General features: G+C 30.2%; 1 protein-coding gene across 3 annotated transcripts in view; it reads left to right on the top strand.

Annotated features, from left to right (window-relative positions):
- Positions 1-26,417, top strand: part of LOC107456568 (sodium/potassium-transporting ATPase subunit alpha-B) — an 85,559-nt gene that overhangs the window by 9,513 nt on the left and 49,629 nt on the right. For all 3 annotated transcript variants that reach the window (XM_043050241.2, XM_043050242.2, XM_071180724.1), the window contains exon 2: positions 25,887-26,042. In XM_043050241.2, coding sequence (XP_042906175.1) covers positions 25,887-26,042 — 156 coding nt within the window. The remainder of the gene's footprint in view (positions 1-25,886; positions 26,043-26,417) is intronic.

The raw sequence follows: 26,417 nt of genomic DNA, 5'->3' as shown, positions 1-26,417 counted from the left end.
TAGATAATGCAGCATTGGACCAGGGTTGGCAGGTTTTTGACATGTGACAGTTTTTGACAGTTTAAACCATGGTTTAAACCGTCACGTCAAAAACCTCACTGTCAAAAATGTCGAAAATGTCAAAAACCTATATTCATATGTGANATATAATGCATGGCAACTGTTGGTAGTTTTGAAGTTTATATATTTTCTTGGCAAACTTCAGTTTTTGACATTTTTGACGGGTTTTTGACGGTTTAAACCAGTATTATACCCTTGTCATGTCAAAAACCTTTTTTTGACGTCAAAAACCCAACCCTGCATTGGACTAAGTTTGAAAATATTAAAAAATTAAATCACAAACGCTTTTCATTTTCATAAAACTATGCCTTTTCTCTATATTAACGTTTTGCGCTATTTTCAAAATAGGCATAGACAGTGCTAGTGCTGGCTTTAAATAGGCTAAACTTGACCTAACAGCCATGAGTAATTGTTGCAAACTTGCAACAGTTATGAAAATAGCATATTATTCGTAAAATATCATAATTTCCGAAAAACAGCCTTAAACAAAATATTTCTTCGGTTAATTATTGAGAAAATCACAGTTTTTTTTTTTTTTGCCTTAAATTATATAATTAATTAAATGAATTCCAATGAGCAACTGCACCATTTTTGGGCTTGATGAAACTATGCATTATTCCACCATTCTATTACTCAAAAAGAATATAAACTGTATTTTTCTGATGATTCTAAATAGATAGTTTCAATGATATTTAACAATGTTTTATCCTCATAGTGAAACATGTCTTTCCTTATCACGCAATGAAAAATAACTCCTTAAAACACTTATTTCTTTTACTAAATGTACTTTCTCCAGTTCCAAACCTGTCGCAATCGTTTCAAATGGAGATTAAATTATTTTCACAATCGATAAATTATTTTCACAATCGATTATACATAAATTAAGGTCTAGCAAAGACTTTTTTCTTATCACATAAAAAAAATGCAAGTCTGACATCATTTTTCAAAAGTTAATTGTAAAAAAAAAAAGAAAAGTATTTTAGTTCAAAATGTGATTCGACGTTTTAATAATGTTTGGTTTATAGTGGTTAAAAAAACATTAATATAAATTAAATATACATTAAATGTTGATGAGCATAAAAAAAATGTCAACGCTCATTTCTTAGAATTTTCATGTCCGAGATGTACGACGAATCAAGGCCAAATTTTTAGTTTCCGTCACTCTGACTAAGATGTAAACAAGGAAATGAGTCATTAAAAAAATTTTTTTATCACTAACCTGTAAATAAAAAAGCAAAGAAAAAAATGTACAATTGAATGTGAAGAAGTGTTGAAAAAGAATAATAGTCAACAATATCAAACATTCAAGTTTTTTAACATCTGTTCGACTCCCCAACAGAAGCCCTCGTTGTAAACCATTATTTTTCATTTCGCTCTGCTGCTTTTACTGCATTGCATGTAAAAAAGTCTTTATAGTAGTAAAAGTTCAAGCCCTAACCCTAAAAGTTATTCGTCATAACCCATCCGAATGATATTTGAATTTTTTTAAAACGTTTATGACATCGAACATTAACATTTTTGAAATGACATTTTAAAATTCTCAAAGGCAGAGAATGCGTTTCTTGTTTTTTAATAGCGCCCATCTATGACCAAGAATACGACTTGAGTTACACACGTCACGGCCCGTTTATAGGGCTGACCCATTCATACATCCATTGAACCACGGATTGTAATTTTGACTTGAACCAGATAACGATCAATACCCAATTTAATGCCAGAGGTATTGATTTGTTATGGGAACATGAAGAACTTTGTGACCTGACAGATTTAACGTGCACCAGTCACCATATACAACACGGGGATCGAACTCACGACTTCTTGAACATTGGGCCCAATCTCCTTCCAAACAGTCTGCCAGCAAAAACTATAATGTAAATTAGCAGAATGGCATCAATGGGTTTGTAATAAATTACATCGTTTTAAAATAATAACATATGAATTTTAATAAAAATCGTACCAAAAATCAAATAAAGAATAAAATGAAGGAAGGACATTTTGTGAAAGGTCCGGTTTTTGTAAAATTGTGAAAAAATTACTCGTATTTTGTAAATATAAAATAAGCGTTAAGTCACATTCTTTCAACCAGGGTCCTGCTTTTATGAATTTGTGCAAATAGGGTCCGCTATTAAAAAAACTTTTTCAATGTAAATAGATACAAGATTATGCTCAGCACTGTAAAATTATAATAAGAAAATTAAATTTTCAAAAATAAACAGCAATTGCTACTTCAAAATTAGAGATGCAACATATAAATATAGTATTTAGCCTATACTGCTGAACTAAGAATATTCATTTCGGATGAATAAAGGAAAAAGCGTCTGCCAAAGACAGAACTAATTCGTTTACATCCATCTTTCTGTTTTCGCCCCTGGGAAGGGTTTATTCGATTAACCAAACAATAATGAAGATAAACAAATTTGTGTGATCAAAAGAAAAATCATTTTGTGAAAGGCCCGTTTTTAAGTTAAAATATTTTGTGAAGGGTCCGATAACGGACCCAAATTTTTTCTAAATAGACCCCTAACAATGATACATTTATTTTCATTAATTATGCATTTGTATGTATTACTATGAAATAATTTTTAGCGCAGTTATATCGTTTCCTATGTACTGTTATATTTAGTTTTAATGATATCCCTATTGTAATTAATAATAAACCTAATTTAAAGATATTTTTCAACAAAAAAAAATCGGATTTTTAAATTTTTTTTTAAATAAAATAAATAAATAATGAGCTATATAAGCAATATTAATGAAAGACGAAATTTCCTTTATGTTAAAAAAAAAAAACTTGGAAACTGAAATAATCAAAATAATAAGGATAATAATTACTGGAAAATTTGAATGCTTAATATAATTTTCAAAATGATGCCAGGGGTCTGTTTAGAAGAAATTTGGGTCCGTTAACGGACCCTTCACAAAATATCTTTTCATAAAAACGGACCCTTTACAAAATATTTTAACATAAAAACGGACCCTTCACAAAATAATTTATCTTTTAATAGGGGGGGAGAGGAAGAAAGACAAACGCAAACGAACTAAGTTTTGTTTTCGGCGGAAGCTCCTTCCTTTATTCGTCCGAAATTAATATTCTGTGTTCAGCAGTATAGGCTAAATACCAAATATTTGTACGTTGCATCTCTAAAATAGTAGCAGCAATTGCTGCTTCTATTTGAAAATTTAATTTCTTAAATTATAATTTTACAGTGTTGAGCATAATCCTATGTCTTTACAATTTAAAAACTCCGTAAAATTTTTTTTTTGCAATAACGGACCCTATTTGCACAAATTCATAAAAGCGGACCCTGGTTGAAAGAATGTGAGTAATTTTTTCACAATTTCACGAAAAACGGACCTTTNGAATGATATTTGAATTTTTTTAAAACGTTTATGACATCGAACATTAACATTTTTGAAATGACATTTTAAAATTCTCAAAGGCAGAGAATGCGTTTCTTGTTTTTTAATAGCGCCCATCTATGACCAAGAATACGACTTGAGTTACACACGTCACGGCCCGTTTATAGGGCTGACCCATTCATACATCCATTGAACCACGGATTGTAATTTTGACTTGAACCAGATAACGATCAATACCCAATTTAATGCCAGAGGTATTGATTTGTTATGGGAACATGAAGAACTTTGTGACCTGACAGATTTAACGTGCACCAGTCACCATATACAACACGGGGATCGAACTCACGACTTCTTGAACATTGGGCCCAATCTCCTTCCAAACAGTCTGCCAGCAAAAACTATAATGTAAATTAGCAGAATGGCATCAATGGGTTTGTAATAAATTATATCGTTTTAAAATAATAACATATGAATTTTGATAAAAATCGTACCGAAAACAAATAAAGAATAAAATGAAGGGGAAAAAAAAATTTCTTCATGTTTTTACACCTGTAAAAAGTAGCTATTAAAAATGAATTTTTCCCTAAAACAAATATGATGGTAATGAAAATCCTTCCGCCTCTTAGTGATCAAAATTTATCTCCATAACAGCGTTTATGCGTAACTTAAGTTGATCAATGTCATAATTGTGTTATTTAATTTAATCTTGCGAAATTTCTGCAGTTGATGTCTGCTTATATGAAACAACACAATTTTTTGTCATTTTCAATAGTCAATAATCAGGGGTCTGTCCAGACATTTTGTGAAAGGTCCGGTTTTTGTAAAATTGTGAAAAAATTACTCGTAATTTGTGAATATAAAATAAGCGTTAAATAACATTATTTCGACCAGGGTCCTGCTTTTATGAATTTGTGCAAATAGGGTCCTGTTATTGCAAAAAGCTTTTTCAAGGAGTTTTTAAATTGTAAAGACATACAAGATTATGTTCAGCTCTGTAAAATTATAATTTAAAAAAATTAGATTTTAAAAAATAAACAGCAATTGTTGCTACTAAATTAGAGATGCAACATACAAATATATTTGATATTTATCCTATACTGCTCAACACAGAATATTCATTTCAGACGAATAAAAGGAAGAAGTGTTTGACGAAGACAAAACTTAGTTCTTTCTACATTAGTCTTTCTTTCTCCCCCTTCCTGGGAAGGGTTTATTCGATTAACCAAACAATAATGAAGATAAACAAATTTGTGTGATCAAAAGAAAAATCATTTTGTGAAAGGCCCGTTTTCAAGTTAAAATATTTTGTGAAGGGTCCGATAACGGACCCAAATTTCTTCTAAATAGACCCCTGACAATGATACATTTATTTTCAATAATCATGCATTTGTATGTATTACTATGAAATAATTTTTAACGCAGTTATATCGTTTCCTATGTACTGTTATATTTAGTTTTAATGATATCCCTATTATAATTAATAATAAACCTAATTTAAAGATATTTTTTCAACAAAAAAAATCGGATTTTTGAATTTTTTTTAAATAAAATAAATAAATAATGAGCTTTATATCAAGGGTCTGTTAAGAAGAAATTTGGGTCCGTTAACGGACCCTTCACAAAATATCTTTTCATAAAAACGGACCCTTCACAAACTATTTTAACTTAAAAACGGACCCTTCACAAAATATTTTAACTTAAAAACGGACCCTTCACAAAATGATTTTTCTTTTAATCGGATCCTTCACAAATTTGTTTATCTTCATTATTATTTTGTTAATCGAATAAACCCTTTCCAGGGCAGAAAACAAGAAAGATGGATGTAGACGAATTAAGTTATGTCTTCGGCAGACGATTCTTCCATTATTCGTCCGAAATTAATATTCTGCGTTCAGCAATATAGGCTAAATACCAATTATTTGTATGCTGCATCTCTAATTTAGAAGCAGCAATAGTTGTTTATTTTTTAAAATTTAAATTCTTTAATATAATTTTACAGTGTTGAGCATAATCTTGCATGTCTTTACAATTTTAAAAACTCCTTGAAAAAGTTTTTTTTTTGCAATAACGGACCCTATTTGCACAAATTCATAAAAGCGGACCCTGGTTGAAAGAATGTGAGCAATTTTTTTCACAATTTCACGAAAAACGGACCTTTCACAAAATGTCTGGACAGACCCCTGTTTATATGCAATGTTTATGAAAGACGAAATTTCCTTTATGTGAAAAAAGCAAACAAACTTGGAAACTGAAAATAATCAAAATAATAAGGATAATAATTACTGGAAATTTTGAATGCTTAATATAATGTTCAAAATGATGCTTAATGATAATGAATGCTTAATATAATATCCGCTTTTATCATTTTCATTAAATGAATCAAAAACATTCAACCTGTTAAAAAAAAAAAAAACATACCATATATGCTGTTAAATTTGTAATGAAGTCAGCTAAAATAATAAGACGTTTTGTCTGCTTTTAAGAAAAACTCGGGAATAATGTCACGCTAAATTAACGCTAGCTTATTTCATCCATGCTCGCGTAAATGCTAATAACATCATCTCTCTTTTTTTAATAATTTACAGTTAATGTCTTGACTCTATAGGTTTACCTCAACCAATAGATATTTTTTAAACCAACATGTTATCAATTCTTTTCAACATTTAAAGGTTTGAAATGAAATCCTGCTCGACAGTGACTCTCCGAAAATACTGTCAGATTCGTCAACAGCCACAATCGATACTATTAATCAATATCACCCTACGGTCGTCCAAAGAATCATTATTGTATCTCGTCACTGTTTCCTCGTATCACGTGTCTGCTCCTTCGTCATTCATTTCATTTGTAGATATAAAACCAGCTAATTTATAACCTAATTTTTTTTTATATTCATTATTGCCTTTTCTGCTAAAAATGTTTACAATTTCGCGACAAATAATATTGCTGTTTTTATTTTATTTTTAAATATTTGTATATCCTGTTGCGATATCTTTAATTGTGTCGTAACTTAAGTTTCACATAAATTGTTTAAATTAATATTTATTTTAATTCTAATGTTTAATTGCCTTTTTCTTACTTTAAAGTGGAGATTTAAGATAAGGTATGCTTCCTAACCTACCCTATTTTTAGAACACCTGTTTGGGGTGACGGCATTCCGTCGAACTGAGAGAAAAATCCCTATTAAAGGGTTGAGGATGACTTTTGACCAGCGAGCCCCATTTTTTTAATTCAGAATTGTTTGGATGTTTTTACTTAACCTAAAATAATTAGGTTTTAACTTTAGAGAGGATAATTTTTTGTAAAACAGTAAAAATAAAATATCTTGGAGTGCGTTCGAAAATCGATTAAACAGTTAAGTAAAAAAAAAGTAGAGATTTGAGTGGAAATTGATGTGAAATGTGAAAGCAGAAAAAGTTAACAAAAGTGATATCAGGGGTCTGTCCAGAAATTTTGTGAAAGGTCCGTTTTTCGTGAAATTGTGAAAAAATTACTCACATTCTTTCAACCAGGGTCCGCTTTTAGGAATTTGTGCAAATAGGGTCCGGTTATTGCAAAACAGTTTTTCAAGGAGTTTTTAAATTTAAATAGATACAAGATTATGCTCGGCACTGTAAGATTATAATAAAAAAATTTAATTTTCAAAAATAAACAGCAAATTGCTGCTTCTAAATTAGAGATGCAACATACAATATTTGGTATTTAGCCTATACTGCTGAACGTAGAATATTCATTTCGGACGAATTATGGAAGAATCGTCTGCCGAAGACAAAACTTAATTCGTTTACATCCATCTTTCTTGTTTTCTGCCCTGGAAAGGGTTTATTCGATTAACAAAATAATAATGAAGATTTGCTGCTTTTAAATTAGAGATGCAACNTTTTCAATTTTTCTGATTATGTCCATTTTATCATCAATGGAGAACGTTTTACGTTTACTGGTCGCCATAGTTAAATTTGAGACACTTGTTTGCAGTTTTTTTTTTAACTGAACTGAGAGCAAAGAGGAGTTGAAATGAGGGCCTTATCAACACATATTAGTGTCCAACCCTTTGACCAATAATGAATAATTACTCATTCCCTCTGACAGAAAATGCATATTGATCCCATTGACACCTTATAGGTGCATCATCTGCCTGGGTTGGAAACATCTGCTTGGTTTGTTTAGGGATTGGAAAGTGAAATAAAAGAAGCAAGCAAGAAAAAATGCTTATCGCTACATTCCCCTCTATAGATGGTTTTAAACAATGGTATATGTATTTATTTGGAAGTAGAAATTTCAAACTTATTACAAAAAAAAATGAAGAAAAAAATCAGTCGAAGGCAGAAAAAATTTCATTATATCCAACTTCCTCACATTTTTGGTTCACTATATCCACAAAAAATAACATTATACGTGTATAGCAAGGCACGGGACCGAACTTTTCGTTCACTATATCCGGGAGTTCACTATAAACCGTGTTCACTATAGCGGGGTTTGACTGTATTTTCGACGTGAGGCAACTATGGCAAGTTTTTTTTTTTTTTGCCTGAAAAGTTTAAAAAAATCAACTATTTTCAGACAAAGGAGACTATTGGGAGTCTTTTCTGTGCTCCCTTATTTTATTTTTCTGAATAAATATGTACACTTATGCCTAGATATATGTGTATTTATTTTATGTTCAGTTCAGTGAATATTCTGTTTAAAGATAAAATAATGCAAAATTTTAAAAAAAAATTATTACTTACCTAATTATGAATTAAAAAATTATTTACTTTGTTAGCATTCTTTCAGTTTGTCGAAATTTCATGGCAATTTTTTTAGTATTTATGGTTTTTGATACTATTTTTGTTTTTAATTACTTTATTTTAATAAACCCTGATAAAATTAACAATAAATGAGATGAACCATTTTATCCTAAACAAAATACTTGAAAACGAAAACATTTATGTTTGGAAACTTTATGTTTATAATATATAAAATAACTGAAAATTAACTTTTAAAAGGTTTTTTTTTAAATTTTTTGCATGATTTTGAGCTCAAGTATTAAAAAAAGTTTTCAAGTTGTTAATCACTTGATCCATTATTTGTAATAGTTATAAAAATTAGTCGTTGATTTAAAAATAAAAATTCAGTAATTTAGGAATAGAAGTTCTTCGATAAAATGTCTTAAGTTTATTTTCTAAATTATAAAATGGTATGTAAATATGAAATATTTATTCACAAAATATATTGATAAATATCTTTGGCATACTAAGAATTGTTTTCAATATTTATTTAAGCAGAATTTGTTTATGAAAAAGTTAAAATTATTTGTATAATAATTATATTACTCTAATTACTTTTATTTAATTATCATTAAAAATTATTAATTAATGTGATTAAAATTANTTTTTTTTTTTTTTTTTTTTTTTTTTTTTTTTTTTTTTTTTTTTTTTAAGAAGAAGAAGCTTGCTGTTACTGGTCTAGGCGAGAGTTAAATTAATATTTATATGTAAATTTATTATTATCGTTAACTCGGGTTACTTTGTCCATTTAAAAGAAATGCTTGGTTCGAAATTTTTTATTTTTTGTTTAAAAATGAAATTCAAATAAACAAATCGTCACTCATCATTTAACATTACACTTAAACGGCCCTTTAGCCACATGTTTACAATTGTGTGTTTCTAATACTTTTATTTTTCAAGCCTAACATAGTTAAAGACATTACAAGATAATCATACATCGCGTCCTTGAAACACCTTTTTGAACAGCCGACACTATGTCACTGGAAGCCTGTCACGTGACATCAATTGTTAAAAATTGACCTCGTTACTCTATGGCCTAGAATATGATTAGAAGTAATGATCATGAAGCTGAAAAGAAATTTCTCTCAATTCTATTTTTCTTTCCACTTTCAAAATGAACAGATATTTTTTTCAATCGAAATTCCTTCTTTTTATGACTGTATGTATACCAGGGATGACCAACAGTCAGGGCCCGACTTAGCTTAATTGGGGCCCGGGGCAAAAAAACTCTTTGCTTTACTACTTCAGTAATGAAGAATCGAACTTAATGGAGGTATTTAAATTTTGCTATAGGTAAAAGTACCGGCTTTTCATTGGCCAAATTTGACCACCGTAATTGAGAAAATTTAGCTAAATTCCACCCTAGAAAGCCATGGATTTAAAAAATATAAATTTTTTGTGTTCGTACGATAGATTAATGAAAAAGCTAACATAAAGCTTACGAATTTTACACTGTACTGATATTTTGTTTTTAAAAAAAAAGTTCAATAAAGAAAGAAACGTAAAATAAATTATCTTTACGATTTGGAGACCCTTTCTGATGAGGGGGCCCGGGGCAACTGCCCCGTATACCCCTGCCTTAGTGAGGCCTTGCCAACAGTACCACTAATTGAAGGAAGTGGAGAATATTGTTTATTCCACTTACAACTTTTCCAATAGACAGTGCCCAAAACAAAAAAACAGACCACCTTTAATAACTTTCGATCTAATCATCGAATTTTCACGTTCTAGAACGCAATCTTAATAATTTGAGGGATTGACCTCAAATATGGTAATTAAATATAGTGCAGACGATATTTTAAGTTATGAAATCATGCATCCAAGATCACCCTTAATTGAAGGGGGGGTATATATATTCCCCTTGCCACTTTTCCAATATACAGTGCTCAAAACAAAAAAACAAACAACTTTAAATAACTTTTGATCTAATTATCGGATTTTCACGTTATCACTTTTCACGTTAATCTCTTGTCTCTGGTAATTTTTTTTCCAAGTCTATTTTGAAATTTAATTCAGCCTTTCATTATTACATTTTTAAGTTTGTAAATATTTTTTTTATTCCCCCCCCCCCTTGTCTTCGCTATATGTTTAACTTATTTTATAGTTTGATGTACTTGCAGCTTATGCGCAGTAAATAAAACTTATTATTTTTCTTAATTTTTTCCGTTAATCTCTCTTTTCTTTTGTCCTTTTCGTCTTTATTATGTTATTACATAGATATCATAAATAATTACAAAATTAAGTCGAAAAATGTACCGTGACACGGTTAAGGTCTACAGTGCGTTAAAAAAAAAGTTATTTTTCAATTAATTGTCGGATATTTCAAAGAACTAATTATACAAAAGTTGCATTTTTTACATAAAAAGAACTATTTTTGTACTTTTAAATCAATTGTACTTTTTATGAAGAATTTCGTATATAATTTCAAAGCGATTGAATTTATCTAATTCCATTAAGCATGAAAAATTATGTCGGTAAATGTGACCACATTTTCAGATAGCAATATAAAAAGTGTACATAACTACAAGTGAATAAAAATTCTTTTTATACATAAAGCTCTTTTAAACTATTCATTCTATTAACTTTTGTTTGGTCCTATTCGATTAATAAAAAGCTACTTATTAAAGAATGCCTCCCATTGTTTAAATAGCAATGTTAGATGTGTGTAAATATAGGTACAAATACAAATTTGTACTTTTTGTATATAAAACCTCTCATGTAACTTCCTACTAAAACCTGTATAAAACTTCTAAACTGTTTGTCCGATCATCTCGTTAATTCATTTCATTCAATTCAGTAAAACAATGCCTCACGTGCCTGTTAGGAGAAAAATCAATTCTCCTAATCAAATCACCCCCATCTCTCCCCTTAAAAGAGGGAGAATCTCACTGAGGAGAGTAGGGGAGTTTTCAGGTATCATTTGCAAAGTTTTCTGCCAAACATGCTTTTGGTTTTGCAAAATGTTTCGATGAGGCGAAAAAATATGACGAATTGTGCCTACGACGAATCGTCGCTGCGGCGGTTGTCCCACGAAAAATTGTGCCTACGACGAATTGACGTAAAACCATATTTTCATAACAGCGGATTTCTCGTTATATTCCTATTCATTATCTCGAGTTTTTGCTGTATTTTTAAAATACTTTTCAAAAATATATTTACGAAAGAACCACAGAACTGGAAATTTTAATGAATTTAGAGAAATGAGAAAAATGACAGGGTATAATTACTCAAGAAATCTGGGGAAAAGAAATCATTTGTGTTTTTAGTTCTGGTAAGTTCTATATTTTTTTTAACAAATTTGTGCAGGTTTAGTAAGGTATTTCATAGCAAATTAATGCACATGAATTAAACAAAACTATAAAATTAATAAGAAAATAAATGTTATTAGTTACATAAGTCAGGAAATTTTTTTCTCGAGTGTTTGTAGTCTAGCAAATTAATGCTTGTTTTTTTTTTTTTTTTTTTTTTTTTTTTTTTTTTTTTTTTTTTTGAAATATGATCGTAGTTGACGCGTGGATCTAATAAGTGTTTGTTTACTTATCACTTCAATTTGACACGCGAGCACTTGAAAAACTTATCTTTAAGTTGAGAGTCCGGTGACAGCATCCAGATAACAACACCAGAAGAAATGTAACTTCTGGTGTTTTATTTCATGTTTATTGATGCTTTGGTGACATTGTCAAAATAATTACTTAATGGTTGATTTGGCTTCTTTTTTTTCTTATGACCAAGTTTAGAATTAATATTAATACGTTATGATTGCGTTGCGATATTGTAGTATTCGATAGTTTTAAATATCAGTGGTATTAGCGATGTTATTGTATTCGATATTAATCGTAAAACATTATATTCACTGTATATTATTAAAAATTCTCTAAAAGTATAGTTCAATATCACTTTTTTAAAATAAAGAAAATATCGATGTCCCGATATTCTCAGTATATCGCACAGCTCTACTCGTAAATAGCTACGTTTTTGGTAAATTTTAGTGCCGTTTTATGAAAGTTATTTTATGCAGTTCTGTAAAATTTTAGTACAGTTTTATAGAAGGGATAGTAGTATAGAACATTTCTATAGTTTTTCTTTGTATGAAACTGATATGCTGTAACATACAATCAAGACTCGGGGATCACTTTAAAAAAAAAAAATTTCTTTGGGTTCGTTAACGGATTTTTCACAAAATGTTTTTATCCTTAAATCGATTCTTTTACCAAATATTTTATCATAAAAACTGACCCTTCACAAAAATCTTCTTTTGAAAATGGATCCTTTGACATCTTAATTCATTATTTTCAAACGAAAATTTCTAGTTAAACATTTTTTCCGTTCTCCCCCCCCCCCTCACAAATGTAGGCCTTTATTTTCTTCTGTTCTATTCTCTAAATCTGGGCTCTGTGTGCGGAAATTCTATTTTAGACAGTTTTGGCATTTTGTTCAAACGAAGCCTATTTTTTAATTAGAACACTGGAAAAACGGAAGAAACTAAAAAAGACGAATACAATTGTTTTGCAATCATTTAAATATGAACGACACTAATTTAAACACATTAAATGTATTATGGTCCCTGAAAATGAGAAGGTTTTCACATCGACTAGATTAAAATAAAATAGAAACTATTTTTATACAGAATTTTAAAAATCAATATATCATATTATTTAAGAGTCAGTTTGAGTATTTAATTAACAGTATTTAATTAACAGTATTTGATTATTAAAATTAGTATGCTATTTGTATTAGTGAATTCAATATGCGATTTGTAATAGTGTATGTGGTTCGTTAATTTAATATCTTAGCAGTTCTTCATGTAATGATAAATTAAGGTTTTACTTTACTCATTAGTGTAAAACATTAAAAGATTACGAATTCTTTTTTTTTTTTTAATTTTAAATAATTTTTTTTACTTAATATTTTTTCTTATTGTTGCTTTTTAGTTTTTACATATTTAAAAATTTTATGTAAATAGCTCGGTAATTCATAGCATTATTTTAAACTTGATTGCATGCAATCATAATAAGTAGATTTTATCCTAATTTCACTGAATAAGAATCTTTCACAAAAAGTATGAGCAGACCATTGAATTTTGTAATTTTCCACAAATGCAGATGCATATACAAAAAATTTTTAACCCTTTCGTTACGAGTGCTGTATTTAGGCAGGACGCGCCGGGGTCCATATGGACCCCAGACGATTTTGTTTATACAATTTCTTTTCTTCTATTGAGCTTGACATTTCTTTCTTTTTTTCAGTAGTCTAATTTTATACTCCCACCACCCTATATCAGGAATTACGAATTCCAAAGGGTCATTATTTTTTCTTTGAAAAAGGTGTTATCAAGTTAGGGGTGTGACTGGACCCCACGCTCCTTTTCGCGTTAGTCGAAAATATACATTTAAACAATGCTACTTTTTGTATTTTGAGTTTTTTCTAAGCTGCAGCATGGCGATTGCGTACGAAAAGGAATTGGAAAGCCTTCGAAACCTTTTGGGTGAGGTTGAGAGTGAGGAAGACATTTTTTCTGATGAGGAAGCTGAATGTAATTCTGATCTCGAAATTATGAGTGACCATGGCTCACAATCAGAATTTAAAGAAGATTCCACTCAAGAAGATGCTTCTAACAACGAAAATTTTATTGGAAAAGATAAATGAACATTGTGGAAAAAAGAAAAATTCATCACCCAAAGACTGCCGAAAGAGATGCCTGGATGCATGCAACAACGAAAAAGACGAAAGTGAGCCTACTTCTAAGAAGAAAGCTCTGAAATCTAATGGACGTTGCTACATTTGCCCACGTAATAAGGACAAAAAATGATCAACTACATGCGTAATATATGAAAAAATTTTGTGCAAAGAAAACACACTTAGTATATGTCAAAACTTCATGAATAAAGAATAGATAAAAGAAAAAAGACAGTATATAGAGCAGGGGTCCCCAACCTTTTCGTACCTAAGAGCAAGTACTAGAATATCGGTCGAGTGGCGGGCACCATTTATTTTTTCTGAATAAATTTATAGTTGGTAGACATTGGTAATAATACACACAACATTATAATGTACAAAAAATTTATTTAACGTATTAATATAATTAGTATAAATATTCTCGTGTAAAATAAAAATGATCACTAAATTGCTTGCAGAACATACGAATATAAAAATTAATTATAAAATATATAAAATACAGTCAATGTGATCTTTGGCATTGCATTTCACTGACCAGTGCTTCATAATTGGAAGAATATGATGAAATTCCTGCTCGCAAGCAATCATCAAGGTGTTCATCTGTAAGTCGTGATCTAGATTTTTATGTGCCCGCGGGCATAGGGTTGGGGACCCCTGGAGAGTATTACGTATAATAAATATGCTATTTTCTTTGATTATTGTGAGTATTTTAAAGATTTCGTGTGTTACTAATTTTTGAAAAACTTAAATTTTATTATTATAATCATTTTGTTTTCAAATATTACAGTGAAAAAAGTTTTAACTATAATTTAGGCTAGTGGGGTCCACAAGGACCCCACGCGCGCTTTTGTGTACGTAAGGGAGGCGCGCGTCCCGGCGAGTTAAGGCTGTTTTTCCAAGGCTCCATCTTGATATAAAATGCTTTTTTGCGAATCATATGCTATTTTTATTAGCTGCTGCTAGTTTGCAACTGTTGCTCATGACCAGTAGGTCAATATTTAAAGCCAGCACTTGTCTACGCTTACTTTGAAAATGGCGCAAAACGTCAATATGAAGAAAAGCCTAAGTTTTGTGAAAATGAAAAGCGTTTGTAGTCTATTTTTCTAAATATTTACAAACTTACTTGCAAGAACTGAGAATACAGCAGTGATTTTAATAATTTTCATCTAAGTGGAAAAATATCGCCAAATTGGCGATTTTTTTTAAACAAAAGTTTGATAATTTTAAAAAGTTTTTTATCTGTTCTAAAACCCAGATAGTTCTTCGCAGCAAGATTATATATCTTGTTTAAAATCATCGCATTGCTTCGAGTGTAAGGCACTTAAACTATGACTTTTTTGAACGCCGTATTTATCTAGCATCCACTCAATGCTATGTGTGCAGGAACATCCTATTTAGCCGGTGCCTGCATGTTACCGTTTGATAATCGGCTTAATCTCAAACTCCATTTCAAACTATATTCCATTGAGCCATATTGTATTAATACTGCTAAAAGTATATTTTGAATGCGGCGCTTAAGAGAACGCCATACAACGGGAGAAACTTTTCGTCGCCAATCCCCTTTCACCGCCATAACTAATTTGAAAAGTGAGTTTAGACACACCAGGAGTAGGCCATGAAATTTCAAGTACTAAAAAGAAATTTTTTAAATTTCAAAATTAATATGCCTCGTGAGTCGATTGCATTTTTATTTATAATGCTTGCAAAATTTCTAAACATATTGTTGGGTAAAATCCGAATATCGGCTTACTGACATGCAATGTGCACACTTCGCGGCGCAGTGCACTCAGTGACGTCACTTCATCGGAGCGTAACGAAAGGGTTAAAAGATTTATTCCCAATTTTAGAAAACAAGGACTTTTCACAACAAGTTTAGAATAACCTCTGATAACGTAATAGCATTTATTTATTTTTCCTAACAATTTATATGCATCTGCATCAGAGAGAGAATTTCCTGGAAATTCTTACGAATATTTTATGCTGACACAGACAATTCATATTTGCGTAAAAACAAATGAACAATTTTTTCCTACTTAATGGAAGGATGAATATAATTCAGCCTCATAATTTATGGGTGGGTTGAAAAAGCTCCGGTTGCCTTTCACCTTAAAATTATTTGTATAAATTACCTTTTTTTTATTGAACGTAGCTTTTAGATGTCAATTGGGTACTTGCACTTCAAGAAGATCACAATACCCACACATGTGACCTATGACGTCAACTCCAGCTGATCGTTTTTAGGCAAAATGGCGTGTTAAAGTTGAACTAAGTTTTTTCACATAAATCAGAATGTCCATTAAACTGAAGTTGATTAAATACAACCACGCATCGAGTTTGTTAAATTTCTTTCTCGTCTACGTCTTTTACTTAAATAAGATTCGTTTATAACACTGATATATTTTCGCTTTATGTATCTGGCAACTTCGGTGCATAATGCAGTTTGTTTATGTTCTAGATAACTTCGTGCCTGTCTTTGTGTTAAGTAAGATATATATAGTTAAAGAATTGAAATTTTTGCGAAAGAATCTTTGTGTAAGAATATAGAATGTGTCACTTAAGAGAATTGATACTTGACGGACTTGGCTTACTCGAAATAGAATGGAAAGAACGTTTACAAACGTAAACAAATGTCACCTTTCAACAACCAATCAGGATCGATATACCCACAATACGTCACTTGCAGGTGTCCCATGGACTTAAAATGAGTAGACGTGTGAGAAATTTATTTTTGTAATCGCATAAACTTCAACATTATCTTTAAAAAGTTTAACTATATTACGAAGTCTGAAATAAAATAAAAACTGAACTTCGATACGTAAATTCAAGAAACATCAGTTTTTTCTTTTATGTGAGGTATTTTTCTTTTTCGAGTGTTAATACTATGATATTAAATGCGGTAATTTATGACCGATATTTGGTCTTCTGAAATTAATAAATTAATTATTTTTATAAAGATTGTTACTTTTTTTAACGCTGTGTCGGTTAAAATTTAATACTTTCATAGAGCCGCTATGGCTCAGGATTTCCCAATGAGGTGACCCAAATTCGAATCGAAGTAGTGGCTGGTTGGTTCTAATTCTGCTCCCGGCTCGCACCAACCTCGGTGCTGACGGATCATGGGTTAGAATACCCTATAGGGTTAATGGTGGGAGCTTTTAATGGTTTTTCTCTACATGTAATGCAAATATTGGTTAATTACATCAGAAAGTACTTAACGATGGTTGGTTTGTCTCAATACTTGATCCAGCAGCTCTCTTGTCTTCTGGGTTGGTTTCTCAATTACGAGGCTACGGAGTTGAACAGCTGTTCAAAAGTTAAATAATACTTTCATAAATTTTACTTCCGAAGTAGATTTGAATTTTGTACTAATTATTGCCATTTGAATAAAACTTTCAGCATAGAATTGCCTACATGTTTTGAGAGCGTACCAGTCTTTTTCAAAGAATTAAAAAAAAAAATTTATCGATAAAACTCGGATATTAAATAAGAAAAAAAAAATCTTAATGCTTTTTTTATTATTAATTAAAACGTATAAATTGATTCCAAAGAGTTTTCCGAAGTGCCAAAGAGTATGCTTTAAAGAATGTTTTCGTTTTAGTTTATCGATTGTTTTTTTATCAATTGTTTTTCAAATAGATTAACAGTTTCCATATGAGTTATTTTACTAATAAAGATTAATCTTTAACAATAAAGATGAATTCTTTGAGTTAAATCTTAAAGGTGATTTTTAGTAAACAAAACAAACTGAACTTTCATATTGTAAAAAAACGATAGCACTTTATCTGAACACAAACAATTCAATAAGGACAAACATTTCGGAACAGTTATAAAAATATAGCTTGTATTACTTTCGATAAGTTCACTGCAATCTTTACTTTAAAGATTAATAAACACAACGTAACTTATTTAAGTAGAATTAGTGTTAATCTGACTTGACATTAAGGTTTGAAAAAAATTTTTAGACCAAAAACAATTTTAATTATTGTGTTCGTAAAATAACAAAATAATGATAGTGCACAAGCGTTTTCATTTCGATTTGTTTTGAAATAAATTTTCGACCCAAATCTGGCTATAGGGTTGATTAACCAATGAGAACGGAGAAATCTATTTATTACACATTGTGTAATACTCTGTTGTTTTCATGTGTTGATTTTTTTTTCGTTTATTGATCTACGTTTTCCTGAAAATGAACTTCTAAAGATAATATATATTAATTGAAAGCTTTATTACTGAGCATAAGTATTTAGCCATGGCTTTTAAAATTTTCATGGTAACCAAAAATTTTTGGTAAACACTAAAAATATTAGCTTCTTTTTTGAAATTTTGTTGAATTATATGCATAAAAATGAAATACTTATTACAACATAATAAAATAGAAGGAGATTTCAGAATGATTAAACTTTGTGTAACTTCAAAGTATTATGTTTTTACAATTAAATATATACATTTTCTAAAAATTTGCTAATATACAGGAAAAAAGTCCATTATAGCGGGTTTTTTTACACAAATATTTAGCTTCGTCAAAACTTCCGAGTTTATGGGAATTATCCTGGTAATTATTATTTATCCCGAAGAATTTCGAATTAAAACTATAAAATCAGGAAACCTCGCACAAAAATTACCCAATACCCCATCCTAACATTAAATTTCGGAAATAATAATAACCGTAAGAGAAAGCGAACGAAACCAATAAAATCGAGTTCAGTACAGAGGGGAGAGGGGGGAGACAGCAGCATTATTTTCGACCACGTGACGTTATAAGATTCTTTTATTCGATTAATTAATGAAACATGACAAAAGAATAATTTATAGCCCCTGACACTTCATCTCTAGAAGTATCCATTAATGTTTCATTTGAGCATTTTTATTATTTGATGACTGAATTAATAGCTTTTCCTGTTGTGGCCGGCCAAGGTCTTCATCGTCTTCTATTGCTGCGTTCAACACGAGGAATGTTCTTATTCAGTTTGCAATGGTGGAGAATTACAATCGTTATTATGTTTATTTTATCAAGAAAAAAAATTTCATTTTAAATCAGGGATGAGAAGTGTCAAACAAAATAGCTTTCTTCCACTCTTGTGATAGAAGTAAAAGAAACTTTTAAAAAAAAATATCAACATTCAACAGAAGTTTAAACTTGCTACTATTGCAATCTTGCATAAATAATAGTGGTTTCCAAGCTATTTAGTGCGTTACTTTTAAATAAGCCAAAATTAAAACGCCACAATTGGAAGAAAAAAAAACATTTTAAATATTTTACGCAAAGAAATATAGAAAAGCCTAAGTTTATAATTTTATGAAGGAACAAAAAATATCATTTTAAATCAGGAATATATAAGTGTCTTCCATTGTAGAAAAAAACAACCTCAGAAAAAATAGGTTTCTTCTACCCAAGTGAAAGAAATAAAAGAAACTTTTACAAAAAGAAATATCAAGCACTAAACAAAGGGTTAATTTTGTTATTATTGCAATCTTGCATAAATAATAGTGATGGAATTAACGAAAAGTAAGATGCCACAATACAAAAAAATAATGAATGCATTAAAAGTTTAAAAAAAAATTTTTTTTTTAATATTTTACGTTACGAACTCTAGAAAAGCCTAAATTTATAATTACATAAAGAACTGTCTCTATTTAAAAATAGCAAGGGCCGCCGACGTTGCGATTGTTATGGGTGTTCAACTTTAACCTGCACTTTGTTTTGCTGCACAAAAACTATAAGACTTAGAAACATGAAATTACGTGCTTAGAAAAGTATACTGGGATTACGATGAAATAAAAGAAAAATAATAACATTCGATAATTTGTTCGAAAATTATTAACTGTTAAACTTGTAACGAAAAATAACATGCGGACTGCTCTACAGGCCGCAGGTATACAATTACAGAATGGAAATTAGGCCCGCAGAAAGGGCCACATTTGTTTATGAAATTAACACAGAGGTTTTTTTTTTCTTTTCTAAATTCCAATTTGTTCCAAATTATTGCAATTTTAAGTGCTTTAAAAAAAATTCTCACTTTTTATTCTATTTTTTTTTCCGTTTTTTTTCCTTCTATTTTGCTGTTCAAAATCTACAAGATTTAGAAATTCGAAATTACGATGGTATATTGAAAAGTCTGCTAGAAGTTTGATTGAATAATAAGTAATAAAAAAATTACGATTCGAGAATTACTTGATTAAAAAACTTCATTCGCTTCAAAAATATACAAATTGGAAATAACAGTACACGCGTTTCAAACGCTCACAAATAATTTAACACGAATTAAAACACGCCTATTTTCAAGAATTGATGAGAAATGAGAAGATCTTGAAAATGGGCACCTATTTTTGAGCGCTTGAAATGACTGTTCTTTCCAATTTGTATATATTTGAAACGAATAAAGTCTTTCATTAAGAAATGCAGATGAAATTTGACATGCTGATCGGGCCATTTTGTGGATAGTTTTTTTTAATTCGAAATTTTAATTCGTTCTTAAGTTATTGCAAATTTAATGGCTTTTTTGAGAATTTTTTTGTCACTTTTTTCTTTTTGCTTTGCTGCTCGAAATTAAAGGGATTCAGAAACTTGAAATTAAGAAGGTGTGTAGAAAAATATACAAGGAATTCGATTAAATAGAAATACAATTTGATTATTAGTTCAACTGTTAAACTTGTAATAGAAAAGAATCACATTGTCCAATCTACTGTCTGCTGAAATGTAATTGCAGAGTTGAAATTTGGGGTGCTGTTAGGGCCATTTTGTATTATAATTTTAATGATAGATTTTTCTTTTTCGAAATTCTTATTTGTTTCAAAGTTATTGTAAATTTAAGTGCTATTTGTGATTTTTTTTTAAAAAAAAGCTTTTTGCTTTCAATATTATAACTATCTATTGTTGTAGGAAATTTATTCTTCCCTCACAAGTTCTTTATTTTAGTTCGCGCTCCAGAAGATAGATGCCAATCAAAAGTAGCAACAAAAAAAAAAAAAGAGAGAGAGAGAGAGAGATAGTTTGCATGTTGCCAGATATAAATCTTAACATTCATGGTGAAATAAATAAAAAGAAATTCATAAATAGCTATAAAAACCGTTCCCGGTTTGAATTCTTTTTAAGTCTTTTCAACAAATAAAATTACTTTTCATTTATTTCTTATCCTATTAATCAAAGTCTGTATTACTTAGGTTAATTTTTTTCTCCAGTACAGGTGATTATTTTTCAGATCTAGGTAATCGTCTATTTCGTTACGATTAACATATATGTTCTCACATAAAGCTACAATAATTGTATATTGTGAAACCAAAATGTTCTGTGTTTTTGAGAAAAATGCTGACATTTAAAGGAAGATATAAGCAAAGATAAATGAGAATCAATTGCCGGGGTTGGCCAATACCTTCTAGGAGGTATTGGGTTGGCAAGGAGGGGGCAAAGGTTTCTAGTGGATAAACACTTACAAAAGGCTTGTTTATTTTATAATCAAATACTGTTGAGTTAGAGTAATCAAACAGACTTCTATAATAACATATATATGCTTAAAAACTCTGCATAAATACAAAATAAATAAACAAAAATAGTTTATTTAAAAAAGATAAGTAGATATGCAAATTTTTTTACCACTATTTTGAATTTAATTCGAAACTATCCTGTTACTTATTGCTTGACAATTGCATTGACCACTTTTAATTTATGTTCTGTCTAGTTAGTTTTCAGTCAAAATCGCAACCCTGTTTTAAATCAATTTTAGATTTAAGCACTGTTTTACGAAGAAAATTTTTTTTTTTAAAAAAAAAAGAAAAGAAAGAAAGAAAGAAACACATTTAAGTGCCTTTCCACTTGAAGCAATGCGATGATTTCAAACTATATATATATAAACTTGCCACGAAGAATTATCTGGGTTATAAAACAGACAAATAACTTAAATATTTTAGAAGTTTTTAAACTTTATTAAAAATTGCAAATTTATTGACAATTTTGCACCTAGATGAAAATTATTAAAATCACTGCCTTATTCTTAGTTTTTGCGAATTTTTATAATGCAACACTGAAGTAAGTTTTTAAATATGATTTAAGAAATAAAATATTTTTATGCTTTAAACTGTTTTCTTTCTCTGAAAATCTAATTATCTGTACATTTCAATTCCTTGCATCATTTCATCCTCTTGTCTGTTGCTGGTTAAATACTATCTAAACCTGCGGCTCAATTTAAAAAAATGAAAGAATTTTTTATATATATTCCAAAGTCTTTAAGACGGTCCTATTACGTAAATGAAGACGTCACACCAGCGTCATAATTGTCGTTTTGAATATTAAAAAGTATTCATTATTCATACATTTCCTCGATATTTGACGAAGGGATGTCCCGACGATTTCCTCTTGGCTGCGATTTATTTCATAGAGGAAGCGGGCTGGCTTTTGAAATAGAACTCGAAACTAAAACCAGTTCCCGCCAGTTAATACCAGCGGAAACAGGTGTAGGGAGAATATTCTTCGCAATACGCCCAAGTGGGTTACAGGCATGATTGTTCTCTCACTTCTAATTAAAAAGATTTTTAAAAAAAAGAAGGAAAAAAAAAGTTTTATTTTGGCAGTTCTGGGCGTTTTTAAAGTATCCGTGCTTCTTTACTAAAAATAAGGCGATCTTGGTTTTATTCGAAATGTTCAAAGAGTGATGAGTCACAAAAATTACGTTTCGCATTTATTCGACTATGGAGGCCGAAGCTATTTATCGTGTACGTTTCGATGAAAATCGGCAACTTGAATTTTCTCATAGCAGAATCCCCTCAGCTACTGTACGGCACATAATTTCTGCATCTGCTGAATAATTTTGCCCTTTGAAAAGAAGATTTCATTATGATTTTATCACATGCAAATTCATTTTTTTTTCCATATATATAACAAGAATAAAAAAGGGAATAAATTTAACACCTTACAAATTAATCAGTAATGTGTAATACCAGAATTTTATCCTCAACAATTTTTTATTTGCTCTCTTTAAACTATTTTATGTGCTTATTTCACAAAGTAATTCTCTCTTATTATCATATTAGTTTATATTCAATTCAAATTAGTTTATAATATATTCAAATCAGTTTACGAAGAAATAATTAAATACATCCTAAAAGACAATGACTGTGCACAATTTTTTTTCTTCAAAAAAGTAAACTAAAGAAAATTATCAATTGATAAACAATTTGAAAGCTNTTAAAAATTTTTTTTTTTTTTTTTTTTTTTTTTTTTTCCTCCTCTGAAACCATTTGAATGAGTTTTATCGTTTTTTGTATATGTTATGAATACGTAGTTTTTTATTGCAAATCTAACAATTCTAAATGGCCATTAATCATTAATTAATAAAATTATTACATTTTGTTTGGACTTTTCCGAAAGTTTCCAATTCGCTCAAAAGTTCCTAAGATAAACGAAATACGCATAAAATAAAATTAACTTAGACCTTCTTCAAACCATTTTCATATTTGAGACCATATTTTCCAGATTGCGGTCAACCCCACCCTATAATTTTATGGCCAAAAATCGAAAACTGTCGTAAAAAAAGTTATTCTTATAATAGTTTTCTACTTCCGAACATAATTGTTAGCACTATTTAGTTTAATTAGTTAAATAATTTAATAAATTAATTAGCCAATTGATCCGTTTTTAATTTAAATATTTTGTGTAGGGAGTACTTTTTTTTTATTTCAGTTTTGGATTGCAGTTCATCCCAACAAAGTTGTTTGTTTATTTTATTCTTTTTTATATAGAATATGAATTTATGACATATATTGATGTTGTTTATAGATAAAGATATATGATTCTAAGTTATATATATTAATGATGGCAGTAAAACATTCTTAGGATTGAAATAAATGGACTAGCATTTTTAATTTTTTTTACTTCAGTTATGATTATTAGTTTACAGAACAGACAGACTGTTTATCAGAACATAATTTTTAGTGGCTGCTATATTATCACTAAATCATGTACAGTACGCCATAAAAAAAAGTGGGCCAACCTAAATAAATTTTGATATTATGATCAGATCTTCACGTTCTTTAGCTTTATTCTTAATGGTTCGAGGGGGTGACCTCAAATTCGTTACTTATGATATCGTCTGCACTAATTAATTAGCATATTTTAGGTCACCCCCCCGACCNTTAGGTCCCCCCCCCCCCCCTCCGAACAATTAAGAGTGAGTCCTAGAACGTGAAGATCCGATCTTTAGATCAAAAGCTATTCAGAGTGGACCGTTTTATATTTTGCGCACTGTATATTACAAATATAATAATTTATATGAAATGAGCACAATTATATGAATGAATGAATTGCAATTTATATGAATTATTAATTTAGATGAATTACAATTATTCAAATGAAATGATACCGAAAACAAAACATAAGTATTTGATCGTTTTAAGCATTTATTTAAATCAATGATTTAAAATAAAAGGAAGAAAGAAAAAAAAACAGTTGATTCGAATCAACGAACCCTGAGCAGTGGTGGCTCAGGTGATAGATCACACTGGCCTCCCATTGAGGTGTCCCTGGTTCGAATCCAAGAGATGGCTGGTAGGTACGAATTTTGGCACCTCGCTTGTTCCCACCGCCGTGCTGACGTATACTATCCTCAGTGGTAGGCGGATCATGGGTATATAATCTCCTTGTCAGGCTAAGCTTGGGAGGTTTTCCTCTCCGTGTAACGCAAATGCGAGTTAGTTCCATTAAAAAGTCTTCCTCGAGTATAAATCTCTCCCAATACATGATCCAGGAGTTCCCTTGTCTTCTGGATTGGTTTGAAAATTACGAAACTATGGAGTAGAAGTCGTTAACTCAAAATTGGGTTTGGTTGTTCAACAACGGTTATAAAATAACAATAAAAAAATCAACGAGCCCTGAACTTATTATATTATTGGAAATTTTTAGTTTTTCCATTTTGTCTAGTTCCCTCGGCTGTGGGTATATTTCGGACTAAATGTTAGTGAAACATTTGAGATCATACCAGTTCATTATTATTCTATCAGCACACATCATTGATAACACCAAGTTCTTTGAAGAAAATAATAATTTTTAAAAAAAAACCTATTTTTTATTTTTATATATATATTTTTTTTATATAATAGCCTTTGTTTTTGATAATTTCTAGTTCAAAGAGTAATGTTCCCTTAAGGTCAATTTTATTTCATTTTATAACCGTCGTTGAACAGCCGACCGAAGTTTTGAGTTTACGACTACTAATGTTCAACTCCGTTAACTTGTCATTTTGAACCCAATCCAGAAGACAAGGGATCTCCTGGATCAAGTATTGGGAGGAATTGGACATGGAGGACTTTTTTGATTGAACTAGCCTGCATTTGCGTTACATGGAGAGGAAAATCTCTCACGGTTAGCCTGATGGCAAGGGGACTCTAACCCATGATCCGTCTACCCCTGAGGAAATTTTAAGTCGTCACTGTGGACAGTGCGAGCCGGGAGGAACGGAATTGGTTTCAACCAGCCATAGCTGGGATTCTAACCTGGTTCACCTCGTTGGTCTGTCCCCTGAGCCAACACGGCTCTTTAAGGTCAATTGTACTTAGTTTAATTAAATTTAAATTTATTTTTAAAAAAATGCATGTATCTTTGTTTCGCTTCTTCAGCTGAAACTGAGGTTTTGGCTATTTTAAACCGCATTTTAACTGTTTGAACTAGTTTTTTTTTTTTCTTCTCTTTTAATCCTAATGCACGAAACGTAATTCATTATTTTCTTATTCCAAGAACTTGCTTTTTTTTTTTTACTTGTAAGGCATATAAAAAATAAAAAAAACAGGAAAACTGAGCGAGTGAATATTAAAATGTGGGGGGGGGGATTGAGAAATGGAAGCAAGTTTCTTCAATTCTTTTTTACGTCATTGAATTTTTAAATCATCATGTTATAATTTACTTACGTGATACGAAGAAAAAATCCTTTATATTAGTTTTTCTTTTATGAATTTTTACTATCAGTTAATAGTTATTCTTTTTAACATTTTGTAGAATTAATGTAAATGATCTCTGAAAACAGAATTTTTATATATTTATAGTTGGCGAGATCTGATAGTTTCCGTCTAGCTGTAACCCCAAGTATTCCAGACGATGGTAAAACACCTGATGGGAAGCCGAAAATTCTAAAAAAGGCCATGGGAAAAGACAAGAAAGGAAAGCCGGACCTGGATGAGCTCAAGCAGGAGGTTGACATGGTAACGTATAATTTTTTTCTAATTTATAGCTTAGCTGCTTTAATTCATTTGATGTACACATTGGTTCGCATATTTAGTGCTATTTTTTTTCTCTCCCTGTTACGTTTATTGGGGAGGTATAACTAGGACTTAATTTCATTTATGACTTCTGATTTTGGAGGACCATTAACAGTGCACACTTTGGAGTTCACATTGCATTAGAAAATCTAATATATATAATTCTCTTACGTGGCTCCCAAATTTTGGCTGTATTTCTTTTCCGCCGGTGGCAACGTTTGCTTTGTTTTGAAAACACCAAAGCATTCTGCCTTTTAATGATGTGTTTCTGATCTAATATATATAATTCTCTTACNTCTCTATTTTAGTATATTGTCG

Source organism: Parasteatoda tepidariorum, chromosome 5 (genome assembly GCF_043381705.1).
Source record: "Parasteatoda tepidariorum isolate YZ-2023 chromosome 5, CAS_Ptep_4.0, whole genome shotgun sequence".
Lineage (NCBI taxonomy): Eukaryota > Metazoa > Arthropoda > Arachnida > Araneae > Theridiidae > Parasteatoda > Parasteatoda tepidariorum.
Note: the sequence above shows the minus strand (reverse complement) of the source record. Positions and strands in the feature narration are given on the sequence as shown.